This window comes from Urocitellus parryii, chromosome 6 (genome assembly GCF_045843805.1).
Source record: "Urocitellus parryii isolate mUroPar1 chromosome 6, mUroPar1.hap1, whole genome shotgun sequence".
NCBI lineage: Eukaryota > Metazoa > Chordata > Mammalia > Rodentia > Sciuridae > Urocitellus > Urocitellus parryii.
This window is the reverse complement of record NC_135536.1, coordinates 36,440,238-36,461,286: the sequence shown is the minus strand read 5'-3', so window position 1 is coordinate 36,461,286 and position 21,049 is coordinate 36,440,238. Positions and strand designations below refer to the sequence as shown.

The 21,049-nt window shown below is 50.0% G+C and overlaps 2 protein-coding genes across 2 annotated transcripts; both read left to right on the top strand.

Moving 5' to 3' along the window:
- Nucleotides 1-8: 8 nt before the first annotated feature.
- Efs (embryonal Fyn-associated substrate) lies at nucleotides 9-8,756 on the top strand. Its single transcript, XM_026406107.2, has 6 exons — nucleotides 9-630; nucleotides 4,068-4,346; nucleotides 4,592-4,732; nucleotides 4,832-5,542; nucleotides 5,829-5,918; nucleotides 7,802-8,756. Exons 1-6 carry the CDS (start codon nucleotides 613-615, stop codon nucleotides 8,234-8,236), a joined length of 1,674 nt encoding a protein of 557 aa, XP_026261892.2. The 5' UTR covers nucleotides 9-612; the 3' UTR covers nucleotides 8,237-8,756.
- Nucleotides 8,757-12,340: 3,584 nt separating this feature from the next.
- On the top strand, nucleotides 12,341-18,612 carry Slc22a17 (solute carrier family 22 member 17). The gene is made up of 8 exons (XM_026406067.2): nucleotides 12,341-12,467; nucleotides 12,700-13,203; nucleotides 13,296-13,399; nucleotides 15,507-15,661; nucleotides 16,223-16,388; nucleotides 16,575-16,720; nucleotides 17,785-17,896; nucleotides 18,017-18,612. The coding sequence occupies exons 4-8, from the start codon at nucleotides 15,598-15,600 to the stop codon at nucleotides 18,303-18,305; spliced, it is 777 nt and encodes a 258-aa protein (XP_026261852.1). The 5' UTR covers nucleotides 12,341-12,467; nucleotides 12,700-13,203; nucleotides 13,296-13,399; nucleotides 15,507-15,597; the 3' UTR covers nucleotides 18,306-18,612.
- The last annotated feature ends 2,437 nt before the right edge of the window (nucleotides 18,613-21,049 follow it).

Here is a 21,049-nt window from a genome sequence, read left to right as displayed (position 1 = left end):
GGGACAAAAGGCTCGGTCCTCGCTGGTCTTTCCTCCCAGTGGGGTCCTGTCACAGTGCCCTGGGCCTCCACTACCACAGCCCTGGGATTCCTGGTCCCCGGCGGGGCCAGCGGTTGGGAAGGGTTGGCCCCTAAACTTGCTCATCCAGCCCAACCGTCCCGGCGGCTTCTCCCAGCCCTTGGGGCTGTCCTGAACCTCCTGGACAAGCGTCCCAGATCCCGCCTCCTCGCCAGCCCAGCCCTGGAAAGAAGATTTCGGCCCATGCGGGCCAGGGAGGCCTCTGCGGCCTAGGGCAGGCAGCTCCGGGGGCCTGGCCAACCCAGCGGCCCCTGGGAGGCCGTGGGGACAGTTCAGAGCGCGCCCCTTGGATGAGGTCCCGCAGCGACGCCCCGGCCCGCCCCTCTCCTCCTCCTGCCTGGCCAAACTGCCTCCCATTTGGGAAGTTTTGTGGGTTTTCTTTCTCCTCCAACCTTGGCGGAGACCACTGCTCAAGCGCCACAGCCGGGGGTAGCCTCCTTGCTTGGAGGCCGCGAAGCATGGTGCGGGGCAGCCACCGCTGAAGTCAGCGAAATCGAGCCTGGCCTGAAGCAGGCGGCGCTGGAGGCCAAGGCCATGGCCATTGCCACGTCGGTGAGTCCACCACGGAGAGGAGCAGAAACCTGCGGGGCAGAAACCTGTCCAGCCTGCCTTGACTCCTGTAGCGTTTATTTCTGCCCTCTCTTTGTCTCTCTCCTTGATCGATCCCTTTCTCCTCCAGGAGGCTGTGTCCTATCACTTTTGTTTCCTTTCCCCCTCTCACTCATCCCCTGCTTCTTCGGCTCCTGGGTTCGCCCCTCCTCTTCTCCCCCTCCCCAAGCTCTTTCTTTCTAGAGGTTGCTGCTGGATAGAGGGGAGGGGGCAAGGGTAGTCCCAGTCCTATCTGCTCCTTTCTGGGCGGGAACAGATGGCCACTGGTGGTTGGCAGGGATTTGTGATTGGGAAGCAAAGTAAACGGGATTGAAAGGACAAGCTGCTCAAGGAAAATGGGAGGCCAAAGGACCAGGAAGACCTATCTCTGGAGGAGGGATGGAGGAAAGGAGGCAAATAGAGGAAAGGGGGGTGATCTGGCAGGGAGAGAGAATATAGAGGGAGGAGGGGAGGTGATGTCAGCCTGCCTCAGGCCACTTTCCGGGGACTCAGGACAAAGGGAGGAGACAGCTGGCATGATGGGACAGTGGGAGGTGGCCTCCCAGAAAGCTGCAGTGGTCCCCTGCCACCTCCATTTAGCCAGCCATTCCCTAGCAAGTCAGCTGGGCCGCTAGGCGGGAATAAAACAGGGGCCGCACCCATCAGCACTCATTCCATCAGCAGCTCTGTCCTGGGTTTCTACATCTGCAAGGCCCAGAGGTTTGGCTCCATTGGACAGAATTCAAACCTAACACAGGGAGGAGCTCTCCACTGACCCACCCCTCTGCTTTCTGTCCAGCACTCTGAGTAGTCTGAATCCAGGCAACTTCGCCTTTCTGCCCTTCCCTGGCCTCTGGCTTGAATTTCCAGGAAAAGCAAGGGTAACACCTGCTTTCTGATCCCCTCTGAAGGGGGACTCTGGGAGTATTTTGAGAGTGGAAAGAAAAGCAGAGAGCCACCCACACCCTCCCATTCCTCTTAAGGACCAGTTGGATTTGGGCTCCTTCCCAGATCAAACTCCTGTTAGTTCCTCAATCATGATGACTTGAAGACACTAGCCCAATGCTGGGAGAGGGGGAGAGCCTCTGGGAGTACTTGGGCACAAGGTGATGATTGTGTAACTTTGCAGTCCCAGGAGGTAGAATTTTTTGGTGAGGTGGAGGCATATTTATGCTGAGTAAGCTCAAGGATCCTTAATAATGCTAGTATTTATTAAGTACTTGCTACACCTGACCTTATGCTAAAGTTTTTCACATTTTGTTTTTTGAGATGAGGTTGATGTTGCCTAGGCTGGTCTCAAGCTCCTAGAATCAAGGGATCCTCCTGCCTCAGCCTCTCAAGTAGCTAGGACTATAGGCTCATGCCTAGCTATGTTGTGGGGTTTTTTTTAAGGAATTATCTCATGCAGCCCTCAGAACAGCCTTGTGAGGATACTGCTGTCCTTATACAAAAACAGATATTTGGATAAAAAGATGGAATTCTACAAAGGAGGAAATTAAGGCTCACAAAGGTCAAACAACCTGACCAAAGTTACCCCGTGAGAAAGGGACAGAGCCAGGACTCAACCCCAGGTCCATCTGCCTCTTGAACTTTACTTTTAATCCCCTGACTATCTGCAAAACACTGATTTATAATTTACAGTTAGAAAGAAAACTGTGGAGCCAACCAGGAATTTGTGTTATCCGATTAGCATTCCCTTACCCCACCTGCCATGGGACAATATCCTTTAGGAGCTACAATACAATTAGAAAATAGTTGGATGCATTTGGAATCAAGCAAGAGGAAGAGTCCATTTGTTAAAACCACTTAGCCATGAAGGGTTGGACAGCTATTGTCCACCAGCAGAAAACACCAGCCAAGAAGAACATGCACTGGTGCTGACTGAGCAGGGATTCCTTCTCCTCACAGTCTGGTGGCAGTCCGCCTGAGGTCTTTAGCTTGAAGGTGTTTGCTGAATTAGTGAGTTCACATTGTTACCTGGCTAGGAGCTGTTCTCCAACACTACTGTATATGCCACCACTGCCCAAGATCCTACCAGCAGGCATGGTCCTTTAATAATATATTTTGACTTTTTGAATGGTTTAATTTTGATTCTACCAAAGGATTCTTGGAACAAGAGCATCATGAAGGGTTACAGAAAAGGGAAATTGAGTATAAGGAAGACTTGATATGTACTTGACTCACCTTTGAGTCATGGACCCTTTTGACTCCACCACTGGTACCATTGAAACAAACAAAACAAAAATAAGCAAATATCTGCCATTGTGGAAAGGTAATGGAATAAAGTGACTGAGGGTGCAGGCTCTGAAATCAAACAGCCTGAGCTTCAAATCATGCTCCACTACTGTACCAGCCATGTGTCATTGAGCAAAGCACTAACCTCTCTTCCCAGTTTCCTTTCCAAAATGCAGGTAATGGTTTCTCCCCGATAAGGTTGTTGTGAGAATTAAATGTGATGATGAAAGCAAAGACTTGCACAGTGGAAAGAAATATCATCTGCACTTAGCTTCTGCGTCTGACCTGAGCATGTGGCTCCAATGTAAAAAGCTCACATGCCCCCTCCAGACAGGACTGGAAATGAGATAGATGCTTATTCCTGATTGGCCTGCCAGCTCCCTTCCTTGTGCACACACTAGAGCATATACACTTTTCTCCATGGTAACCTCAGCCTCTTCTGGTAGAAACTTATTTGCTCAGACTGAGAACAAAACAATTGCTTTGGTTTCTGTTTTCTTTCATATCATGCCTAGGCACTGTCTGAACAGGGCTTTTTCCAGTCTCCCTCAGAATAGGGGTCTTTGCAGCTGCTTAATCTAAGCTTTTGCATGTGAGGGGCAGCCACTAGGGAAAAGAAGGAAAGTGAAGGAGATTCCGTGAGAAACCTTAGCAAGACCTCTTCATGTGCTTTGGGAGAAATTAATTCAACAAATGTGTACTGAGGACCAGTTCCAGGCGAGTCCCTATTACAGGGACTAGGAAGAAGTAAGGGCTTACAGTGTAAGGAGAGAAATTGCTAATAATAATAAAAGAAATGACTAAAAAGACAAATAACTTTGGGTATTATGAAGGAAACAGTGGTAGAGATGATGCAGAGAATGGGACGGGGCAAACAGTGATTAAGGAGGAGGAGACATTTAAGCTAAACTAAAGGATGAAAAAGGGCCAGTCAGATGAAATCAGGGGAAGAGCATTCTGAGGAGGGAAAATAGTAAGTCCAAAGGTCTTGAGGTCAGAATGTTATGGAAGAGGAGGACAGAGGTGATAAAGCTGGAGGCAAGACGGGACTTGTCAGTGCTGAGTCAGGAGTCAGAATGTTAAAGGGAATGGGAAGCTCTAAAGAGGCTTCCCATGACCAGATAGGTGTGTACAGACCCTCGCCTTATACTCTCCTCACCCACCAGGCCCAGCTGGCCCGGGCACTGTACGACAACACTGCCGAGTCTCCCCAGGAGCTGTCCTTCCGCAGAGGGGATGTTCTACGGGTACTGCAGAGGGAGGGTGCTGGCGGACTGGATGGCTGGTGCCTCTGCTCCCTGCATGGCCAGCAGGGCATTGTGCCTGCCAACAGAGTGAAGCTTCTTCCTGCTGGCCCAGCGCCCAAGCCTAGCCTCTCCCTGGCACCCTCCGCCCAGCCTGGCTCACCACACCCAACCCTAGAGCACAGCAATGAGGAACAGGAGGTGAGACTTGAAGTCCCCCAAGCCCCAAACCTGGAGACCCCTTGTCCTCCCCTGGGGCCTGCAGGCAGGCAGGCAGACCCCCCAGGTCACTGCTCTCCTCCCACTGTGCTCTCTAAAGTCTGAGCCACCCCTTAGCTCTGTGTCCCTGTTGGTAGCACAGCAGGGCAGGTTTCTAAGCTCCTCCAAGTCTAACATGGTTCACCAGCGCCCTCCTTCAGACCCACCCACCTGTCTTGATCTCCCAGGTGTATGTGGTACCACCCCCAGCTCGCCCCTGTCCTGCCTCAGGACCTCTGACTGGACCCTGCCCACCCTCCCCTGACTCCATCTACAAGGTCCCCAGAGGCAATGGGACCCAACTGTCCACTCCCAGAGATGCCTTGGAGGTGAGGGTTAAAGGTCTATGTATTTGGGGTAAGGGACAAACAACCTCAGGGCTGGTCCATTGCTGAGCTGAAGGGTGACTCACTGTTCCCTCTCTCCAGGTCTATGATGTGCCCCCCACTGCCTTCCGAGCTCAATCCAGTGACCCCTATGACTCCCCAGCTTCCTTTTCTCATCCACTGGCCCGGGTTGCCCAGCAGCACCCTGGGGAAGATGAAGCTCCCTATGATGTACCTCTAGCCCCAAAACCAGAGCCAGATCTGGAGTGGGAAGGGGGCCGGGAACCAGGGCCCCCACTCTACGCTGCCCCCTCCAACCTGAAACGGGCATCAGCCCTCCTCAACCTGTATGAAGCACCCGAAGAACTGCTGGCCAACGGGGAAAGTGGGGACACTGATGAGGGCATCTATGATGTGCCCCTGCTGGGTCCCGAGGCACCCCCTTCTCCAGAGCCCCCAGGAAACTCGGCCTCCAACGAGCTGGACACCCTGGCCCAGCTCCTGGCCAGAAGCCCTCCACCACCACACAGGCCTCGGCTGCCCTCTGCTGAGAGTCTGTCCCGGCGCCCTCTGCCTGCCCTGCCTGTCCCTGAGGCTCCCAGCCCTTCTCCGGCTCCCTCTCCTGCTCCAGGCCGCAAAGGCAGTATCCAGGACCGGCCTCTGCCTCCACCCCCACCCCGCCTGCCTGGCTTTGGGGGTCCCAAGGTCGAGGGGAATCCAGAGGACAGGGAAGTGGAGGATGATCCAGCAGGATCCCACAATGAGTATGAAGGCATCCCAATGACTGAGGAGTACGACTATGTTCACTTGAAGGTGAGTTCCTCCTTCAAGTGGGGCACTCCCAGAAATGCCCCAAGAGGAGGAGGAGTGTGGAGGCTTGGGGAAGAACTTCCCTGCCTCCCTTCTTCCTCTCTCCCCTGCCCCTTCACCCTGTGGCCAGGGACCCTACCACATGTTCTTGGCCTTACCACATGTACTAGTGCCACACTCCCCGCTTAATCCCAGCCTGGGACCACCAGAGCTCCCTCCTGAGTCAAGGGACTGGAAGGGAGACTGGGGAAGCCACCACTCCTGCACTGAGACCTGATCCCCTTTGCAGGGCATGGATAAAGCTCAGGGATCTAGGCCCCTGGATAAAGCCTTTCCAGAGGATCCTGAACTGCAGGAGAAGGGACTGCCTGAGCAGCAGGTAACCCCCTGTTGGAGGTGTGCTAGAGAAGGGGGCTGGTGAAGGAGGGCTGAAGACTTGGGGGAAGGGGTATTCTTAACCAAACTATAGAGGGAAATAGATTAGGATGAGGTTAGAGTTCACATGAAGCAGGGACAGAGTAGACAGGAGTTAGAATTCAACTGGAAGGTGCTGGAACTTGGAAGAGGATATTAGAAATTCAGAAAGAGGGGAAAGAATGTGTTGGAGAGGAGTCAGAAAGCCGGGCAGCCAAGGGAGCAGAAAGAGTTTCTGGGCTGTGGCTCCTTCTAAGGCTCCTTCCAACTGTGAATTCCTGGGCTCCTAAGAGACCTGGCTCATAATCCCAGCTCCACCACTAAGAAGGGGGTGGGGGGCACAAAGCGATCACTTAAGTCTTTCTGGACCTCAGGAAAGTGAGATATTTCCTTGACTCAGTCTAGAATGGACATAACACAATAGCAACCATTTATCAGGTATTTACCAAGTGCCAGACCCTGTGCTAGGCACACATGCTTCAACATCAATCACAGTCATAGTCGATGCTCATAACAGCTTAGGGTGTGAGTGCACTGTGCCAAGCCCTTTTTATTTATTTTCTCGAATAACGTTCTCTGCAGCCTTGTTAGGTACATGCTAGAACTATAATCTTCAATACAGTTACCACATGTGGCTACCAGACCCACAAGATGTGGCTAGTCTGAATTGAAATGTGCTATAAATATAAAATGCACACTGGATTTTGAAGATTTACTATGGAAATAACTCAATAATTTTCATATTGATAACAGATGGGAACTACAACATTTTTGATTTTAGAATTAGAGAAAATATACCAATTTCTTTTTACTTTTTTAATGTGGCTACCAAAATATTTAAAACTTCACATGTGACTTACATTATGTTTTTATTGGACAGTGCAGTACTAGACTCCCTGTTTGCTTTTTTTTTTTTTTTCCATGTGTGTTTATGTGGTCCTGGGGATAGAATCAGGGCCTCATACATACCAAGCAAGTGCTCTACCACTAAGCTACACCTCCAGCTCTACACTTTTTCTTTCCCCTCTCTCTTTCTCTCTCTCTCTCTCTCTTTTTAATTTGTTCTAGTTATACAAGACAATAGGATGCATTTTGACACATCATACAGAACTTCTCATTCTTCTGGTTGTTCATGATATAGAATCACACTGGTTCTGTAATCATATATGTACATAGGGTAATAATGTCCAATTCATTCTACTATTATTCCTATGCCCAGACCCCCTACCCTCTCTTCACTCCCCTCTGCCTAAACCTAGGTACCTTTATTCTTCCCTAAACACCCCCCCTTATTGTGAATTAGCATCCGCACATCAGAGAAAACATTTGGCCTTTGGTTTTTTTGAGATTGACTTACTTCACTTAGCATGATATTCTTCAGTTCCATCCATTTACTGGCAATTGCCATAGTTTCATTATTCTTTATGGTTGAGTAATATTCCATTGTGTATATATACCACATTTTCTTTATCAATTCATCTGTCAAAGGGCATCTAAGTTGGTTCCATAGTTTGGCTCTTGTAAATTGAGCTTCGGTAAATATTGATGTGGCTGTGTCACCATAGTATGCTGATTTTAAGCCCTTTGGATATAAACCAAGGAGTGCCCAGCCCTATACTTTTTGTTTTAGAAATTAGAAGCCACAAAAGTTCAGAGACTTGTTTGAAATCAGGTTTGAGGTTATTTGAATCCAGAGCTGTCTCACACTGAGTCTGGGCATTTCACTGCCAATCTAAATTTTCTGATGAGCAGGGATGAGAGTTGAAGGGATTTTTCTCAGGAAGAAGGAGCAAGGGAGGAAGTGACACTGAGGAGCACGTTCCCACTGACTCCCTTCTCGCCCCTCAGGAGGCCCCATCCCCAGGGGAACCACTGGTTCTGTCCACCGGAGACCTACAGCTCCTGCACTTCTATGCAGGGCAGTGCCAGAGCCACTACTCAGCGCTACAGGCGGCTGTGGCAGCCCTGATGTCCAGCACCCAGGCCAAGCAGCCCCCAAGTCTCTTCGTGCCCCATAGCAAGCGGGTTGTGGTGGCTGCTCACCGTCTAGTATTCGTTGGGGACACCCTGGGTCGGCTGGCAGCCTCTGCCCCTCTGCGAACACAGGTGGGGGCTGCAGGTACAGCGCTGGGCCAAGCTTTGCAGGCCACTGTGCTGGCTGTTAAGGGGGCTGCCCTGGGCTATCCCTCAGGCCCTGCAGCCCAGGAGATGGCACGGTGTGTGGCAGAACTGGCAGGGCGAGCCCTGCGATTCACCACCCTGCTCACCAGCCTGGCTGCCTGAGGGTCTGTTGGCACAGCCTTCCCCTCCCCTGCCTGGTCAGAGCCTCCACACACTCAGGTCTTGGGTGGATGGAGGGCTGTTTCAGGGAAGGGGAGGTCTCTTCCCCCTCCCCTTCCCCTTTCAGTCATCTCAGCCTCTCACAGAGGCATCTCTTTCCCCTAATCCACAGCTTTTTGTATGAGAGCCATTTTGTATAAATTATTTATATTTAATGTTATTCCCTGCTTTGTCAGGGCCAGGCACCAGGTCCTCTGAGGCAGGGATGAACTGAACCCTCCTCCTCACCAGCCAGGGTTAGAGGTCACTGCACTGCCTCCTGCCTCTGGAAATTTGGGACACCAAGAATCAAGTGGCAGGAACTTGGGACCACACAGAGTCTCTCTCCCTTCCTGTTTCTTGGTTCCTGAACACCAATTCCTCACTTAGCCGAGAATGAGAGAAGGACATTGACTGCCCAGAATATGAAGGTCTGGGAGACATCAGAAGACTCCTCCCCTCAAAAGGCAGGAATGTTGGCCTGAGCATGGGTGTGTGCACTTCAATAAACCCTGCGGTCTGGTCCCCTGACTCTGTTGCTTGGGAGCATTGTGGGAGTGGGGGTGGGGGTGGGGTGGCATCCCTCGCCATACCCATGGCAGGTGGGGGGATTTTCCTCTTTTGACAATGTGCATTAGACTGGTTCTCAACTCCCATAAAGGACCAGAGAGAATTCTAAAGGTATGTAGTGAATGTGCCCTTCTAATAAGGGTTGGATGGACATCAACAAGTCATTAAAATAAGTGCATAAAAAATAAACCAGATTGGACACTTGGTGGTGGAAATCCACAGGACAATGAGAAAAGATGAGCAAGGTGAGGAGAGGACCACTGACAAGACATTAGCTAGGCACCTGGAGGAAGAGAGAACCAAGAGGGTCTGACTAGTGTTCCAGGAAGGCAAGCCCAGGTTGCTGACTTGGGAATCAAGCCTTCTTCAGATGATGATGTCACTAGAGGGGTGCAGTTGTGGAGAGAAGTCACCTAGGTGACTCCAAGAGCATCTAGCCCCTTACACTGCACTTCCCAGGCTTCCTACTGATAATCCCTCTGGACAAACTGTCTTCTAGGGGAGCTGGAGTGGCAGACAAGGGCAATGACTTGGAAGTCCATAGTCCTCCAGACTTTGGTGAATGAAGTCAAGAGCCTGTGGGTTTATAGGGGGGATTACTCCAGCCATTTACCTACCACAGGGAAGAAATCTGAGCCACAGACCCATTGCTTCAGTTTTGCACTCCCAGTTATCTGGCACAATAACCACTTTCGGGGCACCTCAGATTTCAATCACAATCTAGTACCTTGGCACCCTCTGAATTTGCCTCCTCTGTTGTGGGCTCCCTTCTCATTTCATTCTCAAGGAAAAAAATTCCAGATTCCAGAATCGACAAAATTCACCTCTATGTATTGAAAGCCATCTCCCATCTTCCAGACAGATTTCATAGATAACCCCTGAACTGGAGTCAGTTTCAGTTCAAGTCTCAGATCTGCCATGTACTTGAGTGTCTGTAGGAAAATCATTGCTAGTCACCTCTGAGTCCTGGTTTAGCTTTAATGTGAGAGGATCATAATGGTCTGATAGGGTTGTTGTAAGGACCTACCAAGAAAATGCATGTGAGCAGGGCTGGGCTTGTGGCTTACTGATAAAGTGCTCACCTAGCATGTGTGGGGCCATGGGTTCGATCCTCAGCACCACATAAAAATAAATAAATAAAAATATTGTATCCAACTACAACTAAAAAAATACTAAAAAAAAAAAAAAAGAAAAAGAAAATGCATGTAAACAGCCCAGCACCACATAAAATTAAGAGATTATTATCCAAGACAGACAAGGATGTAGACAATAAATCCCTAAGGTATGTTGGCTGTGATTGTATTGTGGTAACTCTGGAAGAGAGGCTAAAAAGAATAGAGGGAGGGGGAGTGGTGAGAGTCTGCTTGATGTATTAGAAAAGAAGGGTTTCCTGTATTGGGGAAATATGAATAGAGGAGACAAGTGGAAGGTGGTTCAGTGTAGAGAAAGGGGAATGAGCTAGTTGACTTGACACATGGTCCTTCCCAGTCCTTACCTAGGATTGGGGAATGAAGTACCTATCAAGCATAAAAATTTATTAGAGAAATGAATCGCTAACTTGAATGTACATACACCTGGGGATCTAGTTAGAATACAGATAATGATTCAAGGGTCTGGTTGAGGCTAAGATTATGCTCTCAAATGATAATGGGTGCTGCTGGTCCTTCAATTCCACTGAATAGCAATTCTAAGGTTAGAGAAGATTTTGAGGCAAAGATGCTTGAGCTGACAGCTGAAGGATGGGAAAAACTTGACTAAGAAGCTATCTAAGTATAAGAACCAGCTTGTGCAAAGACACTGTAACATTGGAAAAACTGAAGAAGGTCAGAGGCTAGAGTGCAGCAAGTTTGAGACATGAAGTGAAATGGAGCTACATAGAGCATATGACCAGGCATGCAGGAGCATGTGTGAGTTCGTGAGCTGTCTAGAATACTTATCTTCATGGTGATAGCCTGGAAGGGACACACAAGGCGCCTCTTTTTCTTTTTTCTTTTTTTTTTTTTTGTGTGTGTGGTGCTGGGGATTGAACCCAGGGCCTTGTGCATGCAAGGCAAGCACTCTACCAACTGAGCTATATCCCAGCCCAGCAGCCCTTTTTATTTTCTATTTTGAAACAGGTTGCTTGGGGCCTTGTTAATTTGCTGAGGCTGGCCTTGAACTTGCCATCTTTCCTGCCTCAGCCTCCCAAGTCACCAGAATTACAGGTGCACTCTACTGTGCCAAGCAGACCTCCATTTTTAAAAAGATTATTCCATCTGCATCCATAAGTAATAGATGGGGGAGGGGATAGATATGAAAGGATACAGAACACCAGGTGGGAATTTGGAGGTTGCAGTATTGGTAATAGAGATGGAAGAGAAGCAGAATATCTGAGAACTATACAGGAAGTAGAATGGATAGGATTTTGTAAATGACTTGACATGAGTTAAGAGGAAGTTTCAAGGACTGTCACCTGAGCATCTGGCCATAAGTGGTTGGTATTATTCCTTGAAGAAGGAAGACTAGAAGATGACCATCAAGGTTATAGTGGGGAAGAACATGAGTTTGGTCATAGGGAATTTGAGGTCCCTGTGAGTTATCAAAAGTGGACCCTGGGCTCAGAAAAGAGATGAGATCTGGGGGGTATATCTGGGACTCAGATTTGTATCATTTGTACTGGTGGTGACTGAAATGTTGGGAATGAGTGAGATCCCAAAAGGGAGACAATACTGTAAGGTGAGAAGAGAGTCAAGGACCAAGTCTCTGAGGATTGCAGAACTGAATGAAGGTGAGGGATAGGAGGATGTGCCTGCATGGAGAAAAGGAGTAAAAGAAAGAAAACCAGGGGAATGTGGGTCTTAGAAGATAAGAAAGTATTTAGAGGAAGGGGTTGTCAATACTGCCAAATGCTGTTGAAAAATCATAGAGATTCAATCAGGATGGGATGGTGAATCCCAGAGAAGTGGTCTCCTTGTAGCGATTGAAGCTAGAAAGCTGAGTACAGTGCCAAATCAGCTCTCCACATGCATAAGCTGAACTACAATTGCCTGTTTACATGTCTCCCCAGGGTGGTCTTGTCCAGCCTATTATCCCCAAAGCCTAGACAAGGCCTGGAACATAGTAGGCATTTAACAAATTTCACTGATGAATGAATGAGTGGGGAAGAACTGGAAGTGATGGAGGACCCTCTGGCATCTGTCTGAGTTACTATCCTTCAGCATTTTTCCCTTTTCACCGCAATGGCCCGCAGACCAAGGAACAGAAGACAGAGCCCCCAGCCCCTCCCTCCCCTGGGCCCTGGCCCCCCTTCCTCTCTCTGACGAAAAGTCTGGACCGAAGGTTCTGCTGACGTGGGAAGGGGAGGGGAGTCTAGAGGAAGAGGAGGGGAAAGCAGCGCAGAGATCGCAGAGACTGAGGAGGCGCCCGCGGCTGCAGAGCTGCAGATTGGGGTCCCTTCGGTCTTTCACTGTCCGGCCTCCCGGCGCGCAGCTGGGCCAGAGGGTAGTGCATCCTTTTGGCGCGGTCCAAGAGGGCCGCTGTGGTCGGCAAGCTGGCTCCCCGGGTGGCCACTGGGACCCCAGAGCCTAATGGCGGGGGTGGCAGCAAAATCGACAGCACCGTAGAGATCACCCCCAGCTCCAACGGAGTAAGTGCCTGCGCCTCGCGCGGGGGGTGGTGGTGGTGGTGGTGGCTACGCCATCCTATCCCGCACCCCCGTCCAGGTCCCCGCTGAAGGCCCGGCATTTTCTCCCGTGCATCCCCTGTCCCTACCTGCCTTCCTTGCCCTAGCTTCAGCACCTCCCGCCCCCTATCTCCCCTTGCTCTGCGGCTTTCTCCGCTTCACCCTTCTGCCCCCAACACCCCACTTCGCCCCACAGCAGGTCGGGACCCTTGGAGATGCTGTGCCCACCGAGCAGCTGCAGGGTGAGCGCGAGCGCGAGCGGGAGGGGGAGGGCGATGCGGGCGGCGACGGGCTGGGCAGCAGCCTGTCGCTGGCCGTACCCCCAGGCCCCCTCAGCTTTGAGGCGCTGCTCGCCCAGGTGGGGGCGCTGGGCGGCGGCCAGCAGCTGCAGCTCGGCCTCTGCTGCCTGCCAGTTCTCTTCGTGGCTCTGGGTCTGGCCTCGGACCCCATCTTCACGCTGGCGCCCCCACTGCATTGCCACTACGGGGCCTTCCCTCCCAACGCCTCTGGCTGGGAGCAGCCCCCCAATGCCAGCGGCGTTAGCGTCTCCAGCGCGGCCCTAGCAGCCAGCGCAGTCAGCCGCGTCGCCACTAGTACAGACCCCTCGTGTAGCGGCTTCGCCCCGCCAGACTTCAACCATTGCCTCAAGGACTGGGACTATAATGGCTTGCCGGTGCTCACCACCAACGCCATCGGCCAGGTGAGACGGTCAGGCGGGCCTCGGGTCTGGGGGAGGGCCTAGGGTGGCAAGGGCGGGGCCTCATGCCCGGTGCACCCTTCTCACATCCCCAGTGGGATCTGGTGTGTGACCTGGGCTGGCAGGTGATCCTGGAGCAGATCCTCTTCATCTTGGGCTTTGCCTCCGGCTACCTGTTCCTGGGTTACCCCGCAGACAGGTGAGGGCTGTCGTGGGGGCCGGGATGGTAGAGAGGAGGGGGTGCTAGGGAAACTAGCCCAAGCAGCTGGTGTTTGCAAAAGATAGAGGACAATTCGCTGGACTCTGCTGGCCTTCTCAGGACTTCCGTTCAGTGATCTACCCCTGACTCAACTTCACTCCCCATCAAGAAATACACTCTTCTGCACAGGAGAATGACCTCCATGGACCATTTCCACTTACCTGTAGCCCCGTATCCATGGACCAATGACATCATCTCCAAAGATAATAGTCCCATCCCCTAAACGAAAACCCTGTTTTGACAAGGAAATGCTCTCTCTTCCTTTGTAGCACTTCTCATCCTAACCACCTCCCTTACCATCTTCATGGATTAACAAATTCCCACTGGCTAATAGCCATCTGCACTGTTAGCTCCACCTCAGTGGGCTCATTCCTAAAGATCAATGTTAATTCCTAAATATCAGCAGCCCCATTCCCACTGAGGACGAATAGTTCAACTTTACAAACGACTCAATCTCTGACCCACTAGTGGCCCTTCCCACATGGATCAACAGATATTTCAAAAGAGTACCTTCATCTTCAGTAACCCATAGTTTCATGCCTACCACTAAATAAATCCACCTTTATGAATCATTAATCTCAAGAGCACCCCTCATAGATTGATAGTCCAATCTTCACAGATCCTCAGGGATTTCAGATCCTTTCAGACCCAAATTTCCATTTTCACAAATCATGGCCTCATCAACTGCCTGTCTCCACCAACCAGTAATTTTCCCTGTGTATCAAAAATCCCATCTCCTCTGTTTCTGGACACCATCATCACCGATCAGGAACTCCAACTCCACTGGCTATCCCCATGGATTACTCATCCTCACTAGTATAGCCCCACCTAAGTGGATTAGTTCAACTTCCATGGATCAAAGGCATCCTGACATTCAATAGTCCAGTTCCTTAAAAATTAAAACCCATTCTCACTGTCCAATAGACACCTGTAGGCCAATGATCCTAAACCTACATATCAGTATCCTGTCCCCATGCATTAATGGCCTTTTTCATATGCCAGTAGTCTCATTCCTATGGACCTCATTACCAAAGATCAATAATTCAGTCTCCCCAAATCAGAAATCTTAGCCACATTAACCAATAAGCCATCCTCATGAAAAATGAACCTGCCCTAAAGGTTTAGTGACCTTGTTTCCAGGGATCAGTGCCACCTTTTCAATGACCAGTGGCCCCCAATCTTTATAGATCAATAGCCTTATCCCCAAAGATCAGTAGTCCATCCCCTAAGGATTAGTAGCCCTGTGCTCACTAACTTGTGGTCAGTGACCATCATCACTTGCCAATAGTTTTATCTCACCTGGCCCATTCTTAGTGATTATCCCCATGAATTAACAGATTCATCCCTTGAATACCCATCCATATGGATACTGAGATCCTTGCATCATGAATCAATGGTTCCATCCCCAAAGACCAATTCTTCAGTCTCCAAAGATTTATAGTCTCATCCTCACTGGTCAAAAGTCCTACCCCATGGATTAATAGACCCATTCATGGATCAGTAGCTCCATCTCCTGCTCAGTGCCATTCCACTCATCCCCAAAAATCAATTACTGAGCCCCTAAGATTAGTAGTTCCATCTTCACTGACCAAAATTATACCCACACACAAGTGACCAGTGGCCTCACCTCCACAGAGGTGACATATCAGTGACTCCCATCTCTTGACTAGTCTGAACAAGACAAGCTCCATTCCTACTGACCAATAGCTCTATTCCTATAGATCAGTGGTTCCAAATCCACTAAGCAATATCCCATCCCCCTATGGGCAACCTCACATATAAACCTAAATGCCCTAATACCAATAGCCCTATCCTCAAGAGTCAATTGTTCCACCTCCCACAGAACCATAGCCACAACCCAGTGCCCAGTAGCCAGACATTACCCACACACAGTACTCATCTCTTCTCATCTTCTCTAATCTCAGTTCAGCTCTTACACCAGGAGCCTTATCCTCTACCACCAACTTTGAAGTGGCCAGCCGGCCCCCACCCAGGACATCTTCCCCCAAGCAAGTCTAGGTAACCAGAAGTCCTCCCCACTTTCCAGGTTTGGCCGACGTGGGATTGTGTTGCTGACCTTGGGGTTGGTAGGCCCCTGTGGAGTAGGAGGAGCTGCTGCAGGCTCTTCCACCGGAGTCATGGCCCTCCGATTCCTCCTGGGTTTTCTGCTTGCTGGAGTTGACCTTGGTGTCTACCTGATGCGTAAGTGGCACCCTGCCAGATGTCCCTCCCTTGGGTCTCACACCTGCTTTTCTATATCCCCAGGGTCCCCACTGCCCCTTCTTCAGGCCTAAATTTCAGCTGTTCAGAATCAGCTATATTTCTAGCCAGGCTTGATCCAGGGGTCCTGCTTCTCTCACATCTGTCTCCTCGCAATCTTTAAAGCATTACCCTGGACTTAGTGCTGTTAGGGAATATCACCTTATTTAAAAACTGAAGCCCTGACTAGCTATGTGATCTTGGACAAGAGTTGACATGAAGGTCAAACAGGAGACCTGATGTGAAAGGGTCTGTAAACTGGAAATGCTGATCACTCTCAGGGAGACCGAACCTAGAGCCCTCCTAGGTTTGAGCAGGAGAGGAGAGGGGACTGCACGATCTCTCTGCTCCTTGACACCTAGAGGTTAGTCTGTGGGAGGTGATGGCTACAACTCTGCTCAGGGTCTGACCTAGCTCTCTGTCCTCCTCTTTCTCTCCCTCTCCCCTCTCTAATGTCTCCTCCCTGGCCTCTCCCTTCTCCCTCATCCCTGCTATTATCTCTAGGCTTGGAGCTGTGTGACCCAACCCAGAGGCTTCGGGTGGCCCTGGCAGGGGAGTTGGTGGGGGTGGGAGGGCACTTCCTGTTCCTGGGCCTGGCCCTTGTCTCTAAGGACTGGCGATTTCTGCAGCGAATGATCACCGCTCCCTGCATCCTCTTCCTGTTTTATGGGTTAGTATTGCCCTTCATGTGTAGTCTGGCCCAGCTCTACCTCCAATCTAGCTCTTAGCCCAGAGACCCCTCCTCTTCTTCAACTGCCCCTGGTCCAGGCCTGTCTCAGTCCCTCAGAGGTGGGAGTTTCCTAGCCCTGGGTCAGGAGAGGGGAGGCCTCATTGCACCCCACCACCCTGCCTCCAGCTGGCCTGGTCTGTTTCTGGAGTCTGCTCGGTGGTTGATAGTGAAGCGGCAGATTGAGGAAGCTCAATCTGTGCTGAGGATCCTGGCTGAGCGGAACCGGCCCCATGGGCAGATGCTGGGGGAAGAAGCCCAAGAGGCTCTGCAAGGTAAGCAGGGCTTTCAGGGCTGGGGCTATAGCTGAGTAGTAGAGCACTTGCCTCGCAGGTGTGAAGCCCTGGGTTCAATCCTCAGCACCATATAAAAATAAACAAATAAATAAAGATATTGTGTCCATCTATAACTAAAAAAAAAAAAAAAGGCTCTATGGGTGACACCTTGTATGCACACAGGACAGGTGCCTTCTGCATGTAGCTGTGCCATCTCCCAGGGTCCCTACCCTCATGTGGGAGGATCCTGGTTTCTCAGCTGTCTCTTCTAAACTCCTCTCTCTCTCCCCCAAAGACCTGGAGAACACCTGCCCTCTCCCTGCAACATCCACTTTCTCCCTCGCATCCCTCCTCAACTACCGCAACATCTGGAAAAATCTGCTTATCCTGGGCTTTACCAAGTGAGCCTGGGTATCAGACCTGAGGGCCAGCCCAGTAGCTGGGATGGGGATTGGCTGGGTGGGGAAGGCTGGAAGACCTACAGAGGATAACCAAGGATGTGGAAGGCTGAAGATGGTCAATCACTTTTCTTTCTTTCCCTACCCCTCGTCACAGCTTCATTGCCCATGCCATTCGCCACTGCTACCAGCCTGTGGGAGGAGGAGGGAGCCCATCAGACTTCTACTTGTGCTCCCTGCTGGCCAGTGGCACAGCAGCCCTGGCCTGCGTCTTCCTAGGGGTCACTGTGGACCGATTTGGCCGTCGGGGCATCCTGCTTCTAGCAATGACCCTCACTGGCATCGCGTCCCTAGTCCTGCTGGGTCTATGGGATTGTAAGCATCTTCCCTTCCCCATGATGTGGGCTCAAGAAGGGAACCCCAATAGAGGTGCCTCAGATAAGACTCAGCCAATACTTCTGGCATAGGCCTCCCAAGATAAGACCCTGAACCTGCCCACAGCTTCTACAAGCCTCCACCTAGCCGGGCAACCCCGTCTGTTCTCCCAATTAGTGAATGCCCAGAGCCCACTTAGAGCACAGAATCTAAGAACAAAGAGGATCACTAGGGATTAGGCCAGGCATGATCTCCCCACCTCCATTCATGTTGTCCCTCTTGATCTTCCAGATCTGAATGAGGCTGCCATCACCACGTTCTCTGTTCTTGGGCTCTTCTCCTCCCAAGCAGCTGCTATCCTCAGTACTCTCCTTGCTGCTGAAGTCATCCCCACCACCGTCCGGTGAGAGAAGGGTACTTCTAAGGCCAGGCCTCAAAGCCTGAGGGACGGAGGGAAGCTACTAGAGAAGGGTTGGGGTGAGGCCCACAGCTATTGGCTGAGTATCTCCTACATCTTCCCCAGGGGCCGTGGCCTGGGTCTGATCATGGCACTGGGGGCACTTGGGGGACTGAGTGGTCCAGCCCAGCGCCTCCACATGGGCCATGGAGCCTTCCTGCAGCACGTGGTGCTGGCGGCGTGTGCCCTCCTCTGCATCCTCAGCATTATGCTTCTGCCAGAGACCAAGCGCAAGCTCTTGCCTGAGGTGCTCCGGGATGGGGAGCTGTGCCGTCGGCCTTCCCTACTACGGCAGCCACCCCCTAACCGCTGTGACCATGTCCCATTGCTTGCCACCCCCAATCCTGCCCTCTAAGCGGCCTCTGTGCACCCTGGTGTGAGGCTGGCCCATAGAGAAAGGTGACAGGCCCTGGCAAGGAGACCAGGAAGAGAGAGGAAGGCAGGGCTGCCCAGAAGGCTCCAAGGCACCTCACACCAGCCATGGAGGAAAACTCCCAGGGCCGCCCCCACCCCCATCTCCTCCCTGCTGCTTTGTGTTCATGTCCTCAGCAAGTCAGGGAATAGGGAGAGAGCTCCATACTGTAACATGGGTCTGGGCTCCATCTTGTGCCCAAAGACATCCTCCCAGACCTCATTCTTTCTTGCTCTATCATTCTGTTTCAATAAAGACATTTTGAATAAATGAGCATATCACAGCCTGGACTTCCCTCCCTGCTGTTGTCCTTCCATTTCTTGGGAAAAGGCTTCTCAGTGGAACACAAACCATTAACAATCTCCTCTCCCCCTCCCTGTACCCTGCCCCCCCAAATTAACTTGCATAACTATCTCCACTTACTGCTTGCTTTGCTGCCAGGACTGCACTAGGTGCTATACACACTTCATATTTTAAGGTAGGTATTTGGATAAATTAGGTTTTGTTAAAAGCAATACAAATTGAGTCTGATGAATTAAAACAAAATGGGAGTTTTTGTTAAGTGTATTGGGGCAGGTTAATGTGAGAAGTCCCAGAAAATGGAAGAAACAGACCTAACCATAAAAGGTCAGGAGCTGAAAGGCCTCCTGGTTCAAAAAGCAGGACCAGTAACATTCTTATCAAGGTTTCTGGATGAGTGAACTCCAGTGGGATTCAACTCTTGGGAAAAATCATTTCCAGCAAGCATGTGGCTGGCTTGTTTGAGTAACATAATACTCCCACCTCTGTTACTGACAACTAAGAGGAGGAAAGCAAAACTTGGGCACTGTTAGCTTAAGTGGGACTTGATGTTGTTCAGGTAAAAAAAGTGGATGTCCACTACAGTATTATTCTTTTTACATATGAGAAGACCCGAGCTCAGAGACTCAGTAACTTGCTCAAGGTTACAAAACAAATGAGTGACAGAGTTAAGATGTCCCAGTGCTAGACCTCGTCATCACTGCACACTATGGCTACTTTCCCTACCCCTAACATTTGGGCATTTTCCTTGGCAATGAGGAGTGGAGTCTCCCTGAGAGGTGGCAGCAGGTGACTAGAAGTTCCACTTTAGTGTCAGGACCTACCTCTCCAACTAGCCCAGGCCTGGCTTTACCACTTTGAGCAAATCTCTTACCGCCAACATCCTTCAAGGAAATCGCTATGAGGATTGAACAAGTAATGTTTCTGAAGTATGATGAGCTCCTTCAGGATGGGATCTTATTCAATTTTGAAACACCAATGTCTGACGTGGTAGATGTTAGAAAAGTTGAATATTTGCTCATTTTTTCAATAAGTGTTTCCTGTGACAGATTTACAGAGCTCTGTAAATCTGTGATACCTAAGTCACAGGCCACCCTTCAAGGAGCTTAAAATCCATTAAACACTATGACTATTAATGAGGAAAACAGGCTAGTGGTTTGGAGCACCAAGAGGCTGCTTCTTAAAGGTAAGACTCATTCAGAAGCAAGAAGCCCGCAATGCTTCATAGTCTCTACAGTGCTCTTAACCCTAGGCCAAAAGGAACAAATTCTTGAGGAGAAGAAGGTGAGATTTTTCCTAGAAGATTGGTGTTTGGAGAGAGATTCTTAGGAAAATGGAAGCCTTAAGGCCAGTACCTTGCAGAAAAGGAAGGCCCATTAACTAAGAGTGCAGCAACCCCAGAGTTCCTTTCTCCTTCTGCCAGTTCACATTTGAGGCCCAAACTCTATGAATCAGGCCTTATTACTAGACTCTCAAAATGTTACTCATGTAATCCCAGTGGCTCAGGAGGCTGAGGCAGAAGGATTCTAAGTTCAAAGCCAGCCTCAGCAATGGTGAAGCTGCTAAACAACTGAGACCCTGTCTCTAAATAAAATACAAAATAGGGGTGGGGATGTGTCTCAGTGGTTGAATGCCCTAAGTTCAATCCCTCGTCCAAAAAGAAAAAAAAAAAAAATTAATGGAGAATTCATCAGGACCTTCCCTCATTTAATTAATTAGCATAATCCCCGATAAATTTTCACCCCTGCTTTACTACTGAAAAAAATAGAACATGAGAGAAATAAAGAGGGTTTATTATTAAATGGCAGAGCCAGGATTCTACCCCACTCTGGGTCTTTCAGTTAAATACCCTGCAGTATACACTGTGTAAAGCAATATCAGGGGGTTTCAACTGACTCCAATGTTGACATTCTAGCTCTGACAATCAATGATGAAGCAAGAAATCATATTCCTTTATAACTCCAGAGATTGTGCAACAAGATGGTAGACAGGGAAGCTCTTGTACTTGTTTGCAGAGTCCATGTAAACTGGGCATAATGGCACATGCCTTTAATTCTAATTTCTTAGGAGGCTAAGGTGGGAGAATCATAAATTCAGGGCCAGCCTCTGCAACGTGGTAGGACCTTGTCTCAAAATAAAAAACAAGGATTAGGTATGTAGCCCAGTGATAGAGCACCTCTTGATTCATTCCCCAGCACCACCAAAAAAAAAAAAAAAAAAAAAAAAGTCCCTATAAAGCAAGAGTTCTTTATGTTAAAGACACTGTTCAGTATATTCTCCAAGGAATAGATCAAAAGGACATTTCAGTGGATCTCCTCTACATAACCAGTGAAAAAATGAAAAAGAGTTTCAGGAAAAGAAGTAAGAATAATCAGAAAGCTAGAGCA

Excerpts from the sequence above, each read along its gene's own strand:
- Efs (XM_026406107.2), top strand. Across the intron at positions 4,347-4,591 it reads ACAGCAATGAGGAACAGGAG|GTGTATGTGGTACCACCCCC; the intron begins GTGAGACTTGAA and ends TTGATCTCCCAG. Across the intron at positions 4,733-4,831 it reads CTCCCAGAGATGCCTTGGAG|GTCTATGATGTGCCCCCCAC; the intron begins GTGAGGGTTAAA and ends CCCTCTCTCCAG.
- Slc22a17 (XM_026406067.2), top strand. The coding sequence starts at position 15,598 with ATGGCCCTCCGATTCCTCCTGGGTTTTCTGCTTGCTGGAGTTGACCTT. Across the intron at positions 16,721-17,784 it reads AGCCCAAGAGGCTCTGCAAG|ATCTGAATGAGGCTGCCATC; the intron begins GTAAGCAGGGCT and ends TTGATCTTCCAG. Across the intron at positions 17,897-18,016 it reads GTCATCCCCACCACCGTCCG|GGGCCGTGGCCTGGGTCTGA; the intron begins GTGAGAGAAGGG and ends CATCTTCCCCAG.